The following is a 21,934-nucleotide window of genomic DNA, read 5'->3' as shown; positions in this document are numbered from 1 at the left end:
TCTCTCCCCCCCCCCTCTTCCCCTCCCCCACCACTACCCCCAGAGACCCGCTGCCTCCAGACTGGCCTGGCACCGTAACCAGGGAGGGGGTCCCCACATGGGTCCAGGCTGGGGGGCTGTCAGCTTGACGGACAGCTGTAAACTTTAATGGCTCTTGTCAGCACACTCCGGGCCTATCTGGCAGGTATGACACGCACGGCGCTCCCCGCTGCATCCACAGTGATGCAAGGCCTTTATTTGAGTTTCTACCCCCCCATCCTCCCTCTTCTCTATCTTCACAGCAAGAAAACCATCAACTTTTTCCAACAGAGAGCGAGAGAATAGCTTTTATTGAAAGACGGTGTCCGTTGCTGCCTGCATTGTGTAAATCCAAGCCTTCAAACGCACGAGGGGGAAGCCAACAAATTCGAGACACCACACGAACCAGAGGCTCTGAAGGAATGTCGCCCCGGAATGAAAAAAGAAACCATTCTGGGGAAGGCAGTGAAACCATAACACTGGTGGGAGGAATTCGAATTGTTCAGCAGACTCAAGACACAAGGCATCTATTGTTTGTTTTGCATGTACGTTGGATCGACCACTGACACCAGTTGATTACGTTATATGCTAATTGAACGAGCTAACTCATTATCGAGCAGAGCAGGTAACCTTTTTTTGCTGCATTGTTACATTTCCGTTCGCTAAAGAGGGTGAAACGCCAAAGCCAGAGAAAGACAAAAACGGACCATGCTTTAATGTAGCTAGAGGGTAAGCACAGAGGATAACCTCATCGGCGACTGGCAACAATTAGCGTATTAGCCTGTTGTTTATCAAATAATTGCTAACGACCACAATTTGGATGAGAGGGCGCAACATCTGTTTGCACACTACACTCAATTAGTCACGAGGTCAGAGTTGACTAGCATCATCGCCAATGCATCATTCATGAGAAATTTAACTAGAGAGGCTTTGGCGATTACGCACTCAAACGGTGAAGTAAAAAAAGCCCTGTATAGTCCATTCACCAATTTGTATCAGTTTTTCCCCCAATCTAATCCGAGCCACTTTCAAAGGGAACCCAATGCTCATTAAAGCAAAGCTTGTCTTAACCTGCCAATAAAACAGGGGAATATGTTTCTCACTGTGGAGTGGCCAGTAAAACGCTCCATGCACAGACGACGATCACACGGGAGGCAGTGGGGCTGTAAACCCAATCCAGAGGTTTGGCCCTGATTGTGAACTTATTTAAACTGCTAGTATGTCTACATTTGAGATCGTATTCTTAGGCCAATGAGAGACCAATGAATTTTTTTGGGTAATGCATTTTAGTCGCGTTGCTTGAATAACATAAACTGAAAGCCCTGCTTCTGTGACGTGACAACAAATAAAGCAGTAGACTAAGCTGACTGGCTCATTACCCCTTCATCACTACCTAACACACGCATCCACAAACACACACAACCCCGTTCCTCTCTATCTGCCTCATCAAATCGCCGCTGGCGAGAGTCATTGCGCCGCATTCCATCTCCATTACACTGGACCTTATGCAAAGACTGATAAAACACTCGCTTCCTGCCATTTTGATTAGAGACATTTGAACTTTTATCTGTTATTGTCTCCCCCTGCCTTGTGTTCTCCTTCTTGTGCCGTTAAGACTTGTTGAACCGGCCATCACACTAACGAGGGACTGATCTGCACTTGTTCAAAGACTGGCTGGGCTTCCCAATGAGAAGAGGCAATGAAAAACACAGCGGGTTTGGCCAATCACCAGTGTCTAAATACGGCGGCGGCTCATGGGCAGTCAAAGGCGACTAATGAGCCGTGTGTTCCAACTCCTTATCAATGGTAATGTGGCGTTTCACGTGTGTTCCTGGCTCTGCATTTTTCCACTTGCCCAACGTCCGGAGTGAAACTCAAACCCTGGAGCTTGCTGGTTTATGACAATAGCTTCCTCCCCCGACTTCGAATGATTCCCCAATTTCCTTTGATTCTCAGATCTCTCTGGGCCTGTCGGTGACCCTGTCGTGAGAGGTGTGAGGGTAAGAGCTTTCAGATGTGGGCTGGTGACGGGGTCCCGGAGAGAAGGGCAAGAAGGGAGCCCTATGGGGCCAGGGCTGGTGCCTCTTTTTCGACTTCCAGACTCCCCGCCTTGCTCACCCATCGACCCCCAAAACAGCCTTCTCTCCTGGCTACTGAAACCTGAAACCTTCTTAGCCCCAATCCTTTCAGGAGTAGCCTTCCCTTGTTCCTCTTCTTCCCCCCTTTCTCGACCCTCCTTCATGGCTTCATATATTAAACCAAGCCATAACCCTCAGTGGTAAATTGAAGGAACTTTGGCGATCCAGCTCAGAGCTGTTAAGACTCTAGTTCTTCTGACATGTTGACGTTGGTCCACTGTGGAGCTTAAATTCCCCTTCAGGCACTGAGGTTTCTTTGGTGGGTTCAGAACAGTTTGACCGCATTTGACCATGTTTCAGTCGGCCTCTCATACGCGCCCAGCTTGTCCCGGTCACTCTGAATCGAAGCTGCAACCCGTTTGGGGCGCGGTCGCCTGTTGGTCGCTGCTTTCTCTTTGTCTGGGGCGGCTGGTAGCAGTGACCACGGTTTATTAGTGTGATCCAGCGTTATTGTTCTGTTTGTTTTGCATCGGGCCCAAGATCCACATTGGAGCGGAGCCATCCGGTCTTTTATGGTTCCAAGAGCTTATTTACTGCCTTGTCTGGAGGGAGGACTGGAATAACACAGGCACCAAGGCCTCTTATCAGCCAGTCTAACCTGACCTCGCTATCTCTTCCTAGCCATATCCTCGATCTATACTCAACTTCACCAGCATCTAGGGTAATACTAACAGTGAGCATGACTATTCATCATACATGTGCATCCTTATTTTCACGGTTAGCCAGCTAGCTACTCTTCCAATGTCTCTCACTCATTACTCCAGAAATGTGGACAATTAGCCGGTGCGCACATGAAAAGAAATCCCAGCGGTGCCTCCAAATTTGCTACCCATATTCTGTTGAGCTTATAAGGTAAACCGAAATGCCAAAAGGTACTGTTTACTTGACTTTTAATCATGTAAGCATGAGGTTTACAACAATAACAAAACATTTAGAGTACATACCACTCTTTGGTGCACTATTAGAGTGAGGTGTGGGTGAATGTATTGGTGTTTAATAAGAGGCAGTACGTTATGAGATATAGCCCCACACACCTCGTTAATGGAGGTTTTAACGTCGCACTGGGCTAACTGGCTAACGGCTTCAGCAGGTTATCTCCTTGTCTGTGTCCCAAAAGGCACCCTATTCCCTACACAGTGCACTATAGGGCCCATGTTAAAAGTATTGCACTATATAGGGAACAGGGTGCTGTTTGGGACACCACCCTTGTCCCCAACGACAGAAAACACGCAGAGGGTGTGTGTTTGTGGCCTGGGTCGGTCTGCAGCAACACATAGAGGCGGTCACTTGCTCAAAATAAATGAAGTTTATACAAACGCAGGACTCAGGGGCCTGGAAATTCACTTTTATCAGAGGCTCTATTTCAGCCTCTGACCACTGCTCCCCCTCGGTTTTAGACATTACATCAGCACTTCATCTGTGTGTACTAGCCAAGGGTCAGCACTAGCCAAGGGTCAGCACTAGCCAAGGGTCAGCACTAGCCAAGGGTCAGCACTAGCCAACCCATTTATTGTCTTTTATTACGTCAGTTTATTTCAAGTGCGATTATTCATTATTTATATAGGACGCCATGGTCCCTATCGTGCACTACATACGAAATAGGGTGCCATTTGGGACGCAGACAGAGAGTTTGTTCAGCTCCAGGCCCAGCCTACACACTCCCACAATTAACCTCAGATTGTACAACTTAAAGATTGTTACTTCCTCCCTTCTCCCTGGCCATGGGATCCTCCCACATTGGGCGTTGGGGACAGAGAGAGAGAAACAATAGATTAATAAGGGATGGAGAGAAAGAGAGAGGATGCAGAATAAAAAACAGGGTCCCTCCATCTCTCTGTCAACTCACTGTTCCAGACTCTCTCTTTCTCTCCACCTCTCCATCTCTCTGTCAACTCACTGTTCCAGACTCTCTCTTTCTCTTTCCCTCTCCATCTCTCTGTCAACTCACTGTTCCAGACTCTCTTTCTCTTCCCCTCTCCATCTCTCTGTCAACTCACTGTTCCAGACTCTCTCTTTCTCTTCCCCTCTCCACCTCTCTCTGTCAACTCACTGTTCCAGACTCTCTTTCTCTTCCCCTCTCCATCTCTCTGTCAACTCACTGTTCCAGACTCTCTCTTTCTCTTCCCCTCTCCACCTCTCTCTGTCAACTCACTGTTCCAGACTCTCTCTTTCTCTCTACCTCTCCATCTCTCTGTCAACTCACTGTTCCAGACTCTCTCTTTCTCTTCCCCTCTCCATCTCTCTCTGTCAACTCACTGTTCCAGACTCTCTCTTTCTCTTCCCCTCTCCACCTCTCTCTGTCAACTCACTGTTCCAGACTCTCTCTTTCTCTTCCCCTCTCCACCTCTCTCTGTCAACTCACTGTTCAGACTCTCTCTCTTCCTGTCCTCTCCACCTCTCTCTGTCAACTCACTGTTCCAGACTCTCTCTTTCTCTTCCCCTCTCCATCTCTCTCTGTCAACTCACTGTTCCAGACTCTCTCTTTCTCTTCCCTCTCCATCTTTCTGTCAACTCACTGTTCCAGACTCTCTCTTTCTCTTCCCCTCTCCATCTCTCTCTGTCAACTCACTGTTCCAGACTCTCTTTCTCTTCCCCTCTCCATCTCTCTGTCAACTCACTGTTCCAGACTCTCTCTTTCTCTTCCCCTCTCCATCTCTCTGTCAACTCACTGTTCCAGACTCTCTCTTTCTCTTCCCCTCTCCATCTCTCTGTCAACTCACTGTTTCCAGACTCTCTCTTTCTCTCCATCTCTTTCTATCAACTCACTGTTCCAGACTCTCTCTTTCTCTCCACCTCCTCATCTCTCTCTGTCAACTCACTGTTCCAGACTCTCTCTTTCTCTCTACCTCTCCATCTCTCTGTCAACTCACTGTTCCAGACTCTCTCTTTCTCTTCCCCTCTCCATCTCTCTGTCAACTCACTGTTCCAGACTCTCTCTTTCTCTTCCCCTCTCATCTCTCTGTCAACTCACTGTTCCAGACTCTCTCTTTCTCTTCCCCTCTCCACCTCTCTCTGTCAACTCACTGTTCCAGACTCTCTCTTTCTCTCTCTCTGTCAACTCACTGTTCCAGACTCTCTTTCTCTTCCCCTCGCCATCTCTCTGTCAACTCACTGTTCCAGACTCTCTTTCTCTTCCCCTCTCCACCTCTCTCTGTCAACTCACTGTTCCAGACTCTATCTTTCTCTTCCCCTCTCCACCTCTCTCTGTCAACTCACTGTTCCAGACTCTTTCTCCCCTCTTCTCTCTGTCAACTCACTGTTCCAGACTCTCTCTTTCTCTTCCCCTCTCCATCTCTCTCTGTCAACTCACTGTTCCAGACTCTCTCTTTCTCTTCCCCTCTCCATCTCTCTCTGTCAACTCACTGTTCCAGACTCTCTCTTTCTCTTCCCCTCTCCATCTCTCTCTGTCAACTCACTGTTCCAGACTCTCTCTTTCTCTCCATCTCTCTCTATCAACTCACTGTTCCAGACTCTCTCTTTCTTTCCACCTCTCCATCTCTCTCTATCAACTCACTGTTCCAGACTCTCTCTTTCTCTTCCCCTCTCCACCTCTCTCTGTCAACTCACTGTTCCAGACTCTCTCTTTCTCTTCCCCTCTCCATCTCTCTGTCAAATCACTGTTCCAGACTCTCTCTTTCTCTCCACTTCTCCACCTCTCTCTGTCAACTCACTGTTCCAGACTCTCTCTTTCTCTTCCCCTCTCCACCTCTCTCTGTCAACTCACTGTTCCAGACTCTCTTTCTCTTCCCCTCTCCACCTCTCTCTGTCAACTCACTGTTCCAGACTCTCTTTCTCTTCCCCTCTCCACCTCTCTCTGTCAACTCACTGTTCCAGACTCTCTCTTTCTCTTCCCCTCTCCATCTCTCTCTGTCAACTCACTGTTCCAGACTCTCTCTTTCTCTCTACCTCTCCATCTCTCTGTCAACTCACTGTTCCAGACTCTCTCTTTCTCTTCCCCTCTCCATCTCTCTCTGTCAACTCACTGTTCCAGACTCTCTCTTTCTCTTCCCCTCTCCACCTCTCTCTGTCAACTCACTGTTCCAGACTCTCTCTTTCTCTTCCCCTCTCCATCTCTCTGTCAACTCACTGTTCCAGACTCTCTCTTTCTCTTCCCTCTCCTCTCTCTGTCAACTCACTGTTCCAGACTCTCTCTTTCTCTCTACCTCTCCATCTCTCTGTCAACTCACTGTTCCAGACTCTCTCTTTCTCTCCAAATCTCCTCTCTCTGTCAACTCACTGTTCCTCTTTCTCTCTCCCCATCTCTCTGTCAACTCACTGTTCCAGACTCTCTCTTTCTCTTCCCCTCTCCATCTCTCTCTGTCAACTCACTGTTCCAGACTCTCTCTTTCTCTCCACCTCTCCATCTCTCTGTCAACTCACTGTTCCAGACTCTCTCTTTCTCTTCCCCTCTCCATCTCTCTGTCAACTCACTGTTCCAGACTCTCTCTTTCTCTTCCCCTCTCCATCTCTCTGTCAACTCACTGTTCCAGACTCTCTCTTTCTCTTCCCCTCTCCATCTCTCTGTCAACTCACTGTTCCAGACTCTCTCTTTCTCTTCCCCTCTCCATCTCTCTGTCAACTCACTGTTCCAGACTCTCTCTTTCTCTTCCCCTCTCCATCTCTCTGTCAACTCACTGTTCCAGACTCTCTCTTTCTCTTCCCCTCTCCATCTCTCTGTCAACTCACTGTTCCAGACTCTCTCTTTCTCTTCCCCTCTCCATCTCTCTGTCAACTCACTGTTCCAGACTCTCTCTTTCTCTTCCCTTCCATCTCTCTGTCAACTCACTGTTCCAGATCTCTCTGTCAACTCACTGTTCCAGACTCTCTCTTTCTCTTCCCCTCTCCATCTCTCTGTCAACTCACTGTTCCAGACTCTCTCTTTCTCTTCCCCTCTCCTCTCTCTGTCAACTCACTGTTCCAGACTCTCTCTTTCTCTTCCCTCTCCATCTCTCTGTCAACTCACTGTTCCAGACTCTCTCTTTCTCTTCCCCTCTCCATCTCTCTGTCAACTCACTGTTCCAGACTCTCTCTTTCTCTTCCCCTCTCCACCTCTCTCTGTCAACTCACTGTTCCAGACTCTCTCTTTCTCTTCCCCTCTCCATCTCTCTGTCAACTCACTGTTCCAGACTCTCTGTTTCTCTTCCCCTCTCCACCTCTCTCTGTCAACTCACTGTTCCAGACTCTCTCTTTCTCTTCCCCTCTCCATCTCTCTCTGTCAACTCACTGTTCCAGACTCTCTTTCTCTTCCCCTCTCCATCTCTCTGTCAACTCACTGTTCCAGACTCTCTCTTTCTCTTCCCCTCTCCATCTCTCTGTCAACTCACTGTTCCAGACTCTCTCTTTCTCTTCCCCTCTCCATCTCTCTGTCAACTCACTGTTCCAGACTCTCTTTCTCTTCCCCTCTCCATCTCTCTGTCAACTCACTGTTCCAGACTCTCTCTTTCTCTTCCCCCTCTCCATCTCTCTGTCAACTCACTGTTCCAGACTCTCTCTTTCTCTTCCCTCTCCATCTCTCTGTCAACTCACTGTTCCAGACTCTCTCTTTCTCTTCCCCTCTCCATCTCTCTCTGTCAACTCACTGTTCCAGACTCTCTCTTTCTCTCCCCTCTCCATCTCTCTGTCAACTCACTGTTCCAGACTCTCTCTTTCTCTTCCCCTCTCCATCTCTCTGTCAACTCACTGTTCCAGACTCTCTCTTTCTCTTCCCCTCTCTCCATCTCTCTGTCAACTCACTGTTCCAGACTCTCTCTTTCTCTTCCCCTCTCCATCTCTCTGTCAACTCACTGTTCCAGACTCTCTCTTTCTCTTCCCCTCTCCATCTCTCTGTCAACTCACTGTTCCAGACTCTCTCTTTCTCTTCCCCTCTCCATCTCTCTGTCAACTCACTGTTCCAGACTCTCTCTTTCTCTTCCCCTCTCCATCTCTCTGTCAACTCACTGTTCCAGACTCTCTCTTTCTCTTCCCTCTCCATCTCTCTGTCAACTCACTGTTCCAGACTCTCTTTCTCTTCCCCTCTCCATCTCTCTGTCAACTCACTGTTCCAGACTCTCTTTCTCTTCCCTCTCCATCTCTCTGTCAACTCACTGTTCCAGACTCTCTCTTTCTCTTCCCCTCTCCATCTCTCTCTGTCAACTCACTGTTCCAGACTCTCTCTTTCTCTTACCCTTCCATCTCTCTCTGTCAACTCACTGTTCCAGACTCTCTCTTTCTCTTCCCTCTGTCAACTCACTGTTCCAGACTCTCTCTTTCTCTTCCCCTCTCCATCTCTCTGTCAACTCACTGTTCCAGACTCTCTCTTTCTCTTCCCCTCTCCATCTCTCTGTCAACTCACTGTTCCAGACTCTCTCTTTCTCTTCCCTCTCCATCTCTCTGTCAACTCACTGTTCCAGACTCTCTCTTCTCTTCCCTCTCTCCCTCTCTCTCTGTCAACTCACTGTTCCAGACTCTCTCTTTCTCTTCCCCTCTCCATCTCTCTCTGTCAACTCACTGTTCCAGACTCTCTCTTTCTCTTCCCCGTCAACTCACTGTTCCAGACTCTCTCTTTCTCTTCCCCTCTCCATCTCTCTGTCAACTCACTGTTCCAGACTCTCTCTTTCTCTTCCCTCTCCATCTCTCTGTCAACTCACTGTTCCAGACTCTCTCTTTCTCTTCCCCTCTCCATCTCTCTGTCAACTCACTGTTCCAGACTCCACTCTCTCTCTGTCAACTCACTGTTCCAGACTCTCTTTCTCTTCCCCTCTCCATCTCTCTGTCAACTCACTGTTCCAGACTCTCTCTTTCTCTTCCCCTCTCTCTGTCAACTCACTGTTCCAGACTCTCTCTTTCTCTTCCCCTCTCCATCTCTCTGTCAACTCACTGTTCCAGACTCTCTCTTTCTCTTCCCCTCTCCATCTCTCTGTCAACTCACTGTTCCAGACTCTCTCTTTCTCTTCCCTCTCCATCTCTCTGTCAACTCACTGTTCCAGACTCTCTCTTTCTCTTCCCCTCTCCACCTCTCTCTGTCAACTCACTGTTCCAGACTCTCTTTCTCTCTCCCCTCTCCATCTCTCTGTCAACTCACTGTTCCAGACTCTCTCTTTCTCTCCCCTCTCCATCTCTCTGTCAACTCACTGTTCCAGACTCTCTCTTTCTCTTCCCCTCTCCATCTCTCTCTGTCAACTCACTGTTCCAGACTCTCTCTTTCTCTTCCCCTCTCCATCTCTCTCTGTCAACTCACTGTTCCAGACTCTCTCTTTCTCTTCCATCTCTCTGTCAACTCACTGTTCCAGACTCTCTTTCTCTTCCCCTCTCCATCTCTCTGTCAACTCACTGTTCCAGACTCTCTCTTTCTCTTCCCCTCTCCATCTCTCTGTCAACTCACTGTTCCAGACTCTCTCTTTCTCTTCCCTCTCCATCTCTCTGTCAACTCACTGTTCCAGACTCTCTCTTTCTCTCCATCTCCATCTCTCTGTCAACTCACTGTTCCAGACTCTCTCTTTCTCTCCACCTCTCCATCTCTCTGTCAACTCACTGTTCCAGACTCTCTCTTTCTCTTCCCCTCTCCACCTCTCTCTGTCAACTCACTGTTCCAGACTCTCTTTCTCTTCCCCTCTCCACCTCTCTCTGTCAACTCACTGTTCCAGACTCTCTCTTTCTCCCTCTCCATCTCTCTGTCAACTCACTGTTCCAGACTCTTTCTCTCTTTCTCTCTCACCTCTCCATCTCTCTGTCAACTCACTGTTCCAGACTCTCTCTTTCTTCTTCCATCTCTCTGTCCACTGTTCTCTCTCCATCTCTCTGTCAACTCACTGTTCCAGACTCTCTTTTCTCTCCCCTCTCCATCTCTCTGTCAACTCACTGTTCCAGACTCTCTCTTTCTCTTCTCTTCCCCTCTCCATCTCCATCTGTCAACTCACTGTTCCAGACTCTCTCTTTCTCTCCACCTCTCTCTGTCAACTCACTGTTCCAGACTCTCTCTTTCTCTTCCCCTCTCCATCTCTCTGTCAACTCACTGTTCCAGACTCTCTCTTTCTCTTCCCCTCTCCATCTCTCTCTGTCAACTCACTGTTCCAGACTCTCTCTTTCTCTTCCCCTCTCCATCTCTCTGTCAACTCACTGTTCCAGACTCTCTCTTTCTCTTCCCCTCTCCATCTCTCTCTGTCAACTCACTGTTCCAGACTCTCTCTTTCTCTTCCCCTCTCCATCTCTCTGTCAACTCACTGTTCCAGACTCTCTCTTTCTCTCCACCTCTCCATCTCTCTCTATCAACTCACTGTTCCAGACTCTCTCTTTCTCTCCACCTCTCCATCTCTCTGTCAACTCACTGTTCCAGACTCTCTCTTTCTCTTCCCCTCTCCATCTCTCTGTCAACTCACTGTTCCAGACTCTCTTTCTCTTCCCCTCTCCACCTCTCTCTGTCAACTCACTGTTCCAGACTCTCTCTTTCTCTTCCCCTCTCCATCTCTCTCTGTCAACTCACTGTTCCAGACTCTCTCTTTCTCTGTCAACTCACTGTTCCAGACCTCTTCCCCTCTCCATCTCTCTGTCAACTCACTGTTCCAGACTCTCTCTTTCTCTTCAACTCACTGTTCAGACTCTCTCTTTCTCTCCCTCTCCATCTCTCTGTCAACTCACTGTTCCAGACTCTCTCTTTCTCTTCCCCTCTCCATCTCTCTGTCAACTCACTGTTCCAGACTCTCTCTTTCTGTTCTTCCCCTCTCCATCTCTCTGTCAACTCACTGTTCCAGACTCTCTTTCTCTTCCCCTCTCCATCTCTCTGTCAACTCACTGTTCCAGACTCTCTCTTTCTTTCCCCTCTCTCTGTCAACTCACTGTTCCAGACTCTCTCTTTTCTCTCTACCTCTCTCCTGTCAACTCACTGTTCCAGACTCTCTCTTTCTCTTCCCCTCTCCATCATTCTCTGTCAACTCACTGTTCAACTCACTGTTCCAGACTGTTCCAGACTCTCTTTCTCTTCCCCTCTCCATCTCTCTGTCAACTCACTGTTCCAGACTCTCTCTTTCTCTTCCCCTCTCCATCTCTCTGTCAACTCACTGTTCCAGACTCTCTCTTTCTCTCTACCTCTCCATCAACTCACTGTTCCAGACTCTCTCTTTCCTCCAAATCTCCATCATTCTCTGTCAACTCACTGTTCCAGACTCTCTCTTTCTCTTCCCCTCTCCATCTCTCTGTCAACTCACTGTTCCAGACTCTCTCTTTCTCTTCCCCTCTCCATCTCTCAACTCACTGTTCCAGACTCTCTCTTTCTCTCCACCTCTCCATCTCTCTGTCAACTCACTGTTCCAGACTCTCTCTTTCTCTTCCCCTCTCCATCTCTCTGTCAACTCACTGTTCCAGACTCTCTCTTTCTCTTCCCCTCTCCACCTCTCTCTGTCAACTCACTGTTCCAGACTCTCTCTTTCTCTTCCCCTCTCCATCTCTCTGTCAACTCACTGTTCCAGACTCTCTCTTTCTTTCTCTTCCCTCTCCATCTCTCTGTCAACTCACTGTTCCAGACTCTCTCTTTCTCTTCCCCTCTCCATCTCTCTGTCAACTCACTGTTCCAGACTCTCTCTTTCCCCTCTCCATCTCTCTGTCAACTCACTGTTCCAGACTCTCTCTTTCTCTTCCCCTCTCCATCTCTCTGTCAACTCACTGTTCCAGACTCTCTCTTTCTCTTCCCTCTCCACCTCTCTCTGTCAACTCACTGTTCCAGACTCTCTCTTTCTCTTCCCCTCTCCATCTCTCTGTCAACTCACTGTTCCAGACTCTCTCTTTCTCTTCCCTCTCCATCTCTCTGTCAACTCACTGTTCCAGACTCTCTCTTTCTCTTTCCCCCTCCTCTCTGTCAACTCACTGTTCCAGACTCTACCTCTCCATCAACTCTGTTCCAGACTTTCTTTCCTCCAAATCTCCATCATTCTCTGTCAACTCACTGTTCCAGACTCTCTCTTTCTCTTCCCCTCTCCATCTCTCTGTCAACTCACTGTTCCAGACTCTCTCTTTCTCTTCTCTTCCCCTCTCCATCTCTCAACTCACTGTTCCAGACTCTCTCTTTCTCTCCACCTCTCCATCTCTCTGTCAACTCACTGTTCCAGACTCTCTCTTTCTCTTCCCCTCTCCATCTCTCTGTCAACTCACTGTTCCAGACTCTCTCTTTCTCTTCCCCTCTCTACCTCTCTCTGTCAACTCACTGTTCCAGACTCTCTCTTTCTCTTCCCCTCTCCATCTCTCTGTCAACTCACTGTTCCAGACTCTCTCTTTCTCTTCCCCTCTCCACCTCTCTCTGTCAACTCACTGTTCCAGACTCTCTCTTTCTCTTCCCCTCTCCATCTCTCTGTCAACTCACTGTTCCAGACTCTCTCTTTCTCTTCCCCTCTCCATCTCTCTGTCAACTCACTGTTCCAGACTCTCTCTTTCTCTTCCCCTTTCCATCTCTCTGTCAACTCACTGTTCCAGACTCTCTCTTTCTCTTCTCTTCCCCTCTCCATCTCCATCTGTCAACTCACTGTTCCAGACTCTCTCTTTCTCTCCACCTCTCTCTGTTCCAGACTCTCTCTTTCTCTCTCCATCTCTCTGTCAACTCACTGTTCCAGACTCTCTCTTTCTCTCCTCCATCTCTCTGTCAACTCACTGTTCCAGACTCTCTCTTTCTCTCCCCTCTCCATCTCTCTGTCAACTCACTGTTCCAGACTCTCTCTTTCTCTTCCATCTCTCTGTCAACTCACTGTTCCAGACTCTCTCTTCTCTCAACTCCCCTCTCCATCTCTCTGTCAACTCACTGTTCCAGACTCTCTTTCTCTTCCCCTCTCCACCTCTCTCTGTCAACTCACTGTTCCAGACTCTCTCTCTCTCTTTCTCTCACTGTTCCAGATCTCTCTCTGTCAACTCACTGTTCCAGACTCTCTCTTTCTCTTCCCCTCTCCATCTCTCTGTCAACTCACTGTTCCAGACTCTCTCTTTCTCTTCCCCCTCCATCTCTCTGTCAACTCACTGTTCCAGACTCTCTCTCTCCATCTCTCTGTCAACTCACTGTTCCAGACTCTCTCTTTCAACTCTGTTCCAGACTCTCTCCTCTCTTCCTCTCTCTGTCAACTCATCTTTCTCTCTGTCAACTCACTGTTCCAGACTCTCTCTCTTCTCTTCCCCTCTCCATCTCTCTGTCAACTCACTGTTCCAGACTCTCTTTCTCTTCCCCTCTCCCCTCTCTCTGTCAACTCACTGTTCCAGACTCTCTTCTTTCTCTTCCCCTCTCCATCTCTCTGTCAACTCACTGTTCCAGACTCTCTTTCTCTTCCCCTCTCCACCATCTCTCTGTCAACTCACTGTTCCAGACTCTCTCTTTCTCTTCCCTCTCCATCTCTCTGTCAACTCACTGTTCCAGACTCTCTCTTTCTCTTCCCCTCTCCATCTCTCTCTGTCAACTCACTGTTCCAGACTCTCTCTTTCTCTTCAACCCTCTCCATCTCTCTGTCAACTCACTGTTCCAGACTCTCTCTTTCAACTCTTCCAGACTCTCTCTTTCTCTTCCCATCCATCTCTCTGTCAACTCACTGTTCCAGACTCTCTCTTTCTCTCCTGTTCCAGACCTCTCTTTCTCTTCCATCTCTCTCTGTCAACTCACTGTTCCAGACTCTCTTTCTCCACCTCTCCATCTCTCTCTATCAACTCACTGTTCCAGACTCTCTCTTTCTCTCCACCTCTCCATCTCTCTGTCAACTCACTGTTCCAGACTCTGTCTTTCTCTTCCCCTCTCCACCTCTCTCTGTCAACTCACTGTTCCAGACTCTCTTTCTCTTCCCCTCTCCACCTCTCTCTGTCAACTCACTGTTCCAGACTCTCTCTTTCTCTTCCCCTCTCCATCTCTCTCTGTCAACTCACTGTTCCAGACTCTCTCTTTCTCTTCCCCTCTCCATCTCTCTGTCAACTCACTGTTCCAGACTCTCTCTTTCTCTTCCCCTCTCCATCTCTCTGTCAACTCACTGTTCCAGACTCTCTCTTTCTCTCCACCTCTCCATCTCTCTCTATCAACTCACTGTTCCAGACTCTCTCTTTCTCTCCACCTCTCCATCTCTCTGTCAACTCACTGTTCCAGACTCTCTCTTTCTCTTCCCCTCTCCACCTCTCTCTGTCAACTCACTGTTCCAGACTCTCTTTCTCTTCCCCTCTCCACCTCTCTCTGTCAACTCACTGTTCCAGACTCTCTCTTTCTCTTCCCCTCTCCATCTCTCTCTGTCAACTCACTGTTCCAGACTCTCTCTTTCTCTCTACCTCTCCATCTCTCTGTCAAATCACTGTTCCAGACTCTCTCTTTCTCTTACCCTCTCCATCAACTCACTGTTCCAGACTCTCTCTTTCTCTTCCCCTCTCCACCTCTCTCTGTCAACTCACTGTTCCAGACTCTCTCTTTCTCTTCCCCTCTCCATCTCTCTGTCAACTCACTGTTCCAGACTCTCTCTTTCTCTTCCCCTCTCTCTGTCAACTCACTGTTCCAGACTCTCTCTTTCTCTCTACCTCTCCATCAACTCACTGTTCCAGACTCTCTCTTTCCTCCAAATCTCCATCATTCTCTGTCAACTCACTGTTCCAGACTCTCTCTTTCTCTTCCCCTCTCCATCTCTCTGTCAACTCACTGTTCCAGACTCTCTCTTTCTCTTCCCCTCTCCATCTCTCAACTCACTGTTCCAGACTCTCTCTTTCTCTCCACCTCTCCATCTCTCTGTCAACTCACTGTTCCAGACTCTCTCTTTCTCTTCCCCTCTCCATCTCTCTGTCAACTCACTGTTCCAGACTCTCTCTTTCTCTTCCCCTCTCCACCTCTCTCTGTCAACTCACTGTTCCAGACTCTCTCTTTCTCTTCCCCTCTCCATCTCTCTGTCAACTCACTGTTCCAGACTCTCTCTTTCTCTTCCCCTCTCCACCTCTCTCTGTCAACTCACTGTTCCAGACTCTCTCTTTCTTTTCCCCTCTCCATCTCTCTGTCAAATCACTGTTCCAGACTCTCTCTTTCTCTTACCCTCTCCATCAACTCACTGTTCCAGACTCTCTCTTTCTCTTCCCCTCTCCACCTCTCTCTGTCAACTCACTGTTCCAGACTCTCTCTTTCTCTTCCCCTCTCCATCTCTCTGTCAACTCACTGTTCCAGACTCTCTCTTTCTCTTCCCCTCTCTCTGTCAACTCACTGTTCCAGACTCTCTCTTTCTCTCTACCTCTCCATCAACTCACTGTTCCAGACTCTCTCTTTCCTCCAAATCTCCATCATTCTCTGTCAACTCACTGTTCCAGACTCTCTCTTTCTCTTCCCCTCTCCATCTCTCTGTCAACTCACTGTTCCAGACTCTCTCTTTCTCTTCCCCTCTCCATCTCTCTCAACTCACTGTTCCAGACTCTCTCTTTCTCTTCCACCTCTCCATCTCTCTGTCAACTCACTGTTCCAGACTCTCTCTTTCTCTTCCCCTCTCCATCTCTCTGTCAACTCACTGTTCCAGACTCTCTCTTTCTCTTCCCTCTCCACCTCTCTCTGTCAACTCACTGTTCCAGACTCTCTCTTTCTCTTCCCCTCTCCATCTCTCTGTCAACTCACTGTTCCAGACTCTCTCTTTCTCTTCCCCTCTCCACCTCTCTCTGTCAACTCACTGTTCCAGACTCTCTCTTTCTTTTCCCCTCTCCATCTCTCTGTCAACTCACTGTTCCAGACTCTCTCTTTCTCTTCCCCTCTCCATCTCTCTGTCAACTCACTGTTCCAGACTCTCTCTTTCTCTTCCCCTTTCCATCTCTCTGTCAACTCACTGTTCCAGACTCTCTCTTTCTCTTCTCTTCCCCTCTCCATCTCCATCTGTCAACTCACTGTTCCAGACTCTCTCTTTCTCTCCACCTCTCTCTGTCAACTCACTGTTCCAGACTCTCTCTACCTCTCCATCTCTCTGTCAACTCACTGTTCCAGACTCTCTCTTTCTCTCCACCTCTCTCTGTCAACTCACTGTTCCAGACTCTCTCTTTCTCTTCCCCTCTCCATCTCTCTGTCAACTCACTGTTCCAGACTCTCTCTTTCTCTTCCCCTCTCTCTGTCAACTCACTGTTCCAGACTCTCTCTTTCTCTCTACCTCTCCATCTCTCTGTCAAATCACTGTTCCAGACTCTCTCTTTCTCTTCCCCTCTCCATCTCTCTCTGTCAACTCACTGTTCCAGACTCTCTCTTTCTCTTCCCCTCTCCATCTCTCTCTGTCAACTCACTGTTCCAGACTCTCTCTTTCTCTTCCCCTCTCCACCTCTCTCTGTCAACTCACTGTTCCAGACTCTCTCTTTCTCTCCCCCTCTCCATCTCTCTGTCAACTCACTGTTCCAGACTCTCTCTTTCTCTTCCCCTCTCCATCTCTCTGTCAACTCACTGTTCCAGACTCTGTCTTTCTCTTCCCCTCTCCATCTCTCTGTCAACTCACTGTTCCCGACTCTCTCTTTCTCTTCCCCTCTCCACCTCTCTCTGTCAACTCACTGTTCCAGACTCTCTCTTTCTCTCCCCCTCTCCATCTCTCTGTCAACTCACTGTTCCAGGGTCTCTCTTTCTCTTCCCCTCTCCATCTCTCTGTCAACTCACTGTTCCAGACTCTCTCTTTCTCTCCACCTCTATGTCAACTCATTGTTCCAGGGTCTCTCTTTCTCTCCACCTCTCTCCCTTGGCGGAAACATTGGGCCAAGGCCCTTTAAGCATCACACCTCTAGCTGAACCTGTGATTGGACTAAATGTGTAGAGACAGTCTCCCCAAACAGGTGCAGTGGCAAATTATTGACAACAATTATAGAAACCCCTCCCTCATTCTTAGTCTTACCTCGATTCCTAGCAAAGCAGAGACGCAGGCTTCAGAGGCATCGCAGATGGCAGTGAGGTCATGGCCCCCCTCCAGGGCCAGTACCAGGCGTCCCCCGGCCAGCCCCATCAGCTGCCTGGTCAGGTAGCCGAAACCTGGGGACAGGAAACGCCAGTGGTGGGGGTTAGAGTTTGTCTATGGCGACTCTGGCGCTTGGACGCCGATCAAAAAAATGCAGACAGAGAGTAAGGGGAGGAGGGAGAAAAGGGTATTGCATCATATTTTCTCTTTTAGGTTTTAGAAAGAGAAGGTACCAGAGATTTACTGGGGGATAAATGCATAACACGAGACAGATTTAATCTTAATAAATGTGGCTTAGTGTTTTGGCTCGGGCCACCAATGTTTGATCTTCTGGGGGTGCATTCCGCCATAGCACCCTCAACCCCCCCTACCCCTCCTCAGACCCCCCCCCCCCCCTCTCTGTAAGCCCCAGCTCTAGACTGAGATCTCAGAAATGGTTTTAGGGAAAGCGCTTTACTGGCACGCTCACGGTGCTGCTCTACATGGGCCAAAGACAGACGCTTTCAAACAAACTTGATCCTGTAGCTTTGTGAACATGAGGGGAGGGTAAGAGGTTTCCTGCTCTGTGGCATGAACAGGGCATTACAGTTGGATCTGATCGTATGCGGGTGTGTGTGCTTGTGTGTCACCAAAGAGTGCCATGGTTATTAATGCTAGGAGATGTGAGGCGTAACCAAAGTACATATTCAATAGATTCGGGGAGTGGCTCGGGTAAATGTTAATTTGGGATTAACAAACCTGAACAAAGTGCGAGAATGAGGTCTTAAAATGAGGCAGGAAGTGCTTGTCATGTAATGGAATATAGATTTCCCATACGATCTGTAGGCCTACCTGATGTGTCTGATGTTGTTTCTCTCAACAATTATATACTTTACCACTCATAAGTTTGGACACATCTACTCATTCAAGGGTTTTAATTTATTTAAAAAAAAACTATTTTATACATTGTAGAATAATAGGGAAGAAATCAGAACTATGAAATTACACATATGGAATCATGTAGTAACCAAAAAAGTGTTAAACAAATCAAAATAATTTTTACATTTGAGATTCTTCAAAGTAGCCACCCTTTGCCTTGATGGCACACTTTTGGCATTCTCTCAACCAGCTTCATGAGGTAGTCACCTGGAATGCATTTCAATTAACATGTGTGCCTTTTTAAAAGTAGATTTGTGGAAATTATTTCATTCTTAATGCATTTGAAACAATCAGTTGTGTTGTGACAAGGTAGGGTTATACAGAAGATGGCCCTATTTGGTAAAAGACCAAGTCCATATTATGGCAAGAACAGCTCAAATAAGCAAAGAGAAACGACAGTCCATCATTACTTTAAGTCAATCTGGAAAACTTTAAGAACTTTGAAAGTTTCTTCAAGTGCAGTCGCAAAAACCATCAAGCGCTATGATGAAACTGGCTCTCATGAGCACCGCCACAGGAAAGGAAGACTCAGAGTTGCCTCTGCTGCAGAGGATAAGTTCATTAGAGTTATCAGCCTCAGAAATTACAGCCCAAATAAATGCTTCACAGAGTTCTAGTAACAGACACATCTCAACATAAACTGTTCAGAGGAGACTGTGAATCAGGCCTACATGGTCGAATAGCTGCAAAGAAACCACAACTAAAGGACACCAATAAGAAGAAGAGACTTACTTGGGCCAATAAACATGAGCAATGGACATTAGACTGGAGGAAAGTACAAATTTGAGATTTTTGGTTCCAAAGTGTCTTTGTGAGACACTATCATTTGTTTTTCAAAACTAGCCAAGGTTCCGTTTTTTCCCCCAAAACTCCAGGCTGTGTAAGGGCCATTTGACCAAGAAGGAGAGCGATGGAGTGCTGCATCAGATGACCTTGCCTCAAACCAATTGACATGGTTTGGGATGAGTTGGACCGCAGAGTGAAGGAAAAGCATCCAACAAGTCCTCAGCATATGTGGGAACTCCTTCAAGACCATTGCGAAAGCATTCCAGGTGAAGCTGGTTGAGAGAATGCAAAAGTGTGTGCAAAGCTGTCATCAAGGCAAAGGGTGGCTACTTTGAAGAATCTAAAATATAACATTTTTTTATTTGTTTAACACTTTTTTGGTTACTACCCCATTCAATATGTGTTATTCCATAGTTTTGTTGTCTTCACTATTATTCTACAATGTAGAAAACAGTAAAAATAAAGAAAAACCCTTGAATGTGTAGGTGTGTCTAAACTTTTGACTGGTATTATACACCGGAACAGTTAGGCTATATTGTGAAAAATATGGTTGGTCATAGTACCATAGAAATGAATGAGATTGCACTAAAGGTTCTCAGAGAGCGACAAAGCCAGATGTCACAGTGAGATGTGATGTTTAATGGGGTGATATTCTAGAAGGTGGTATTCTAACATAGGAGGCTGAAGTGGGCTAGGTAAAGGGGTTTAGCAGTTAGAGGTTAGGTGAATGATATCTTAGTTTTTTTCCATGCATACATCTAGCTTGAAAACTATGTCAGTTTCCCTGTTCCTCTGTGCTCATTGAAGGGGTCAGGATCAAATGTAAGTACTAGAATTTGGTGATTGGTCCGTTGTCTAATGTTGAGGCTTATGCTGTAGGCTACCGTGTGATTTTTTAAATATTTTTTTACCATGGTTATAGAATTCAATTTTCCATCCCTTTGGTAGTAACTAGCAACACACATCACACACAAATCACAAACACATCACACACACACAACCTCTCCCACATTTTTAGAGCATTTTTATTTGAAGCCAGTTTAGAAGAGATCTTTCGCCCAAACCACTTGTTTTGTCTAAAGAAACAAACCTGACTTCCAAATCAGATCTAGTGAACAGTCAGTAGAGAACATAAAGAAATAACATTCACTATGGACGAGTGGAGTAGCATCAGTCAGGACGACTGTTGTGTCAGTGAAAAGGTGGTCCTCCTAGAGCAGCGGGAGAGAAGGTTCCAGAGAGTATGCAAGCTACTGGCGAGACACGCCCCACTCAAACTCCAACTCTTGGTGAAAAGCAGGAGGACAGATGGAGAGCGAGGGAGAGAAGGTTCCAGAGAGTATGCAAGCTACTGGCGAGACACGCCCCACTCAAACTCCAACTCTTGGTGAAAAGCAGGAGGACAGATGGAGAGCGAGGGAGAGAAGGTTCCAGAGAGTATGCAAGCTACTGGCGAGACACGCCCCACTCAAACTCCAACTCTTGGTGAAAAGCAGGAGGACAGATGGAGAGCGAGGGAGAGAAGGTTCCAGAGAGTATGCAAGCTACTGGCGAGACACGCCCCACTCAAACTCCAACTCTTGGTGAAAAGCAGGAGGACAGATGGAGAGCGAGGGAGAGAAGGTTCCAGAGAGTATGCAAGCTACTGGCGAGACACGCCCCACTCAAACTCCAACTCTTGGTGAAAAGCAGGAGGACAGATGGAGAGCGAGGGAGAGACAAGCCGGAGAGGAGGAGGAAGACAGGAGAGGATGGAGGTGGCAAGACTAAGAAAGAATCAGCAAAGGATGGAGGAGAGAAATCAAGAGTTATACCTTCAGTAGAATGAAAGACCGAGTGTGAAACAAGGGAACGGTAAAAGAGAAAGCTTCAGAAAAAAAAGAGCGAGAACAGACACAGAAAATGGTGAGAAAGGTTGATGAAGAAGAGCAAGTGGATGGGTTGAGGAGAACGAGGAGAACGGGGATGAAGAGGAGGGGGAGGAGGAGGAGGAAATACAAAGAGGAAGAGGTAATGAAGGACATTGTGACAAAGGAGATAAAGGGTTAAATTGAACTAACAGAAAACCCGGAGATGATTGGGAGACCAACGAGGGTGTTGAAGAATGGACAGATATTGATGGCAGTGAAAGTGTTGAAACAAATGAAGAGGAAAGAGAACGAGGTTGATGAAGAAAAGAAAATGGATCCCCAGAAAAACTGGTGAAACTGAGGGAGAGAAAATAAATGGAATTTGAAATATAAGTCATTATGCAGATGGCAATGATCTGGATGGTGAGAGAAGTATCCACAAGTGGAACGGGAAAGGGGGGGGGGTGAAGAAAAGAAAGAAGACCTCAAGAATTTTGGGGAAACTGAGAACGATAAAGAATCTACATACAGTGAGGAGAGGGAGCGCGTTAAAAGGGGTAGTTCGCCTTATTTTAATACTTTAAAAATATTTGTCATACCATGGAAGTAATCTATGGGCCCGGAGTGAATGCAACCTACACTGAGTACATTGCAGCCACTCCTTGTCCAAACTACTTCTAAGAGAAGGATTTAAAGAGTCTGAAACTAGTGTAAAACCCCCAATGTGGGATGCAAAAGGTCTCCTAAACTATTCAAGATTGTACAGAAAGTGTCAATAAGGAGTATCGAAACCGACCGAGGGAAACAGAAAAAGGACAAGGAAACGACTGCCGTGACGAAGAGAGAGATGAAAAGAGACAGTCGACAATAAAGTGGGGAGGTGGCGGGTAGGGCTGTTGTGGTTACCGTATTACTGTCACACCGGCAGTCATGACCACAGTCAAATTCCACGTGACGGTAATCTCCTCCTATAACCCATTCTAAATCTAAACTCATTTCACATATTAGTAAAGACAATATTAAATTGAGAACAGTCCGATGGGTGAGAATATTATAACTAGATGAGAGAACAGTCTGTGCGGGCCTGAGGCAAGGAACAGTTTTGCTGTTGACTTTTACAAAAATCACCAATAGTTGCATCATGCAGCCCATATATGTTTTGATGTCTAAGACATTCTAAGGTTTGTATCATTCACAACTAAAGTTGCCAAAAAACTCTATATCTAGCATATAAGACCTGTTTCAAATGATGACTTTTACACTCGGCATAGCCATTTCATTTGCGCACTCGCTCGGGAATGTCCTTAAAATATCCTTAATATTTTATTCAGCTATTCAGTACACTTTACCATTTCTACCG

General features: G+C 47.2%; 1 protein-coding gene across 4 annotated transcripts in view; it reads right to left on the bottom strand.

Annotated features, from left to right (window-relative positions):
* hdac4 (histone deacetylase 4) overlaps positions 1-21,934 on the bottom strand; it is a 291,374-nt gene that overhangs the window by 10,722 nt on the left and 258,718 nt on the right. For all 4 annotated transcript variants that reach the window (XM_065000848.1, XM_065000785.1, XM_065000804.1 and 1 more), the window contains one exon: positions 16,961-17,094. In XM_065000848.1, coding sequence (XP_064856920.1) covers positions 16,961-17,094 — 134 coding nt within the window. The remainder of the gene's footprint in view (positions 1-16,960; positions 17,095-21,934) is intronic.

Source organism: Oncorhynchus nerka, linkage group LG1 (genome assembly GCF_034236695.1).
Source record: "Oncorhynchus nerka isolate Pitt River linkage group LG1, Oner_Uvic_2.0, whole genome shotgun sequence".
NCBI classification, from domain to species: domain Eukaryota; kingdom Metazoa; phylum Chordata; class Actinopteri; order Salmoniformes; family Salmonidae; genus Oncorhynchus; species Oncorhynchus nerka.
The sequence above is the reverse complement of the archived record's forward strand: the minus strand, read 5'-3'. Positions and strand labels throughout refer to the sequence as shown.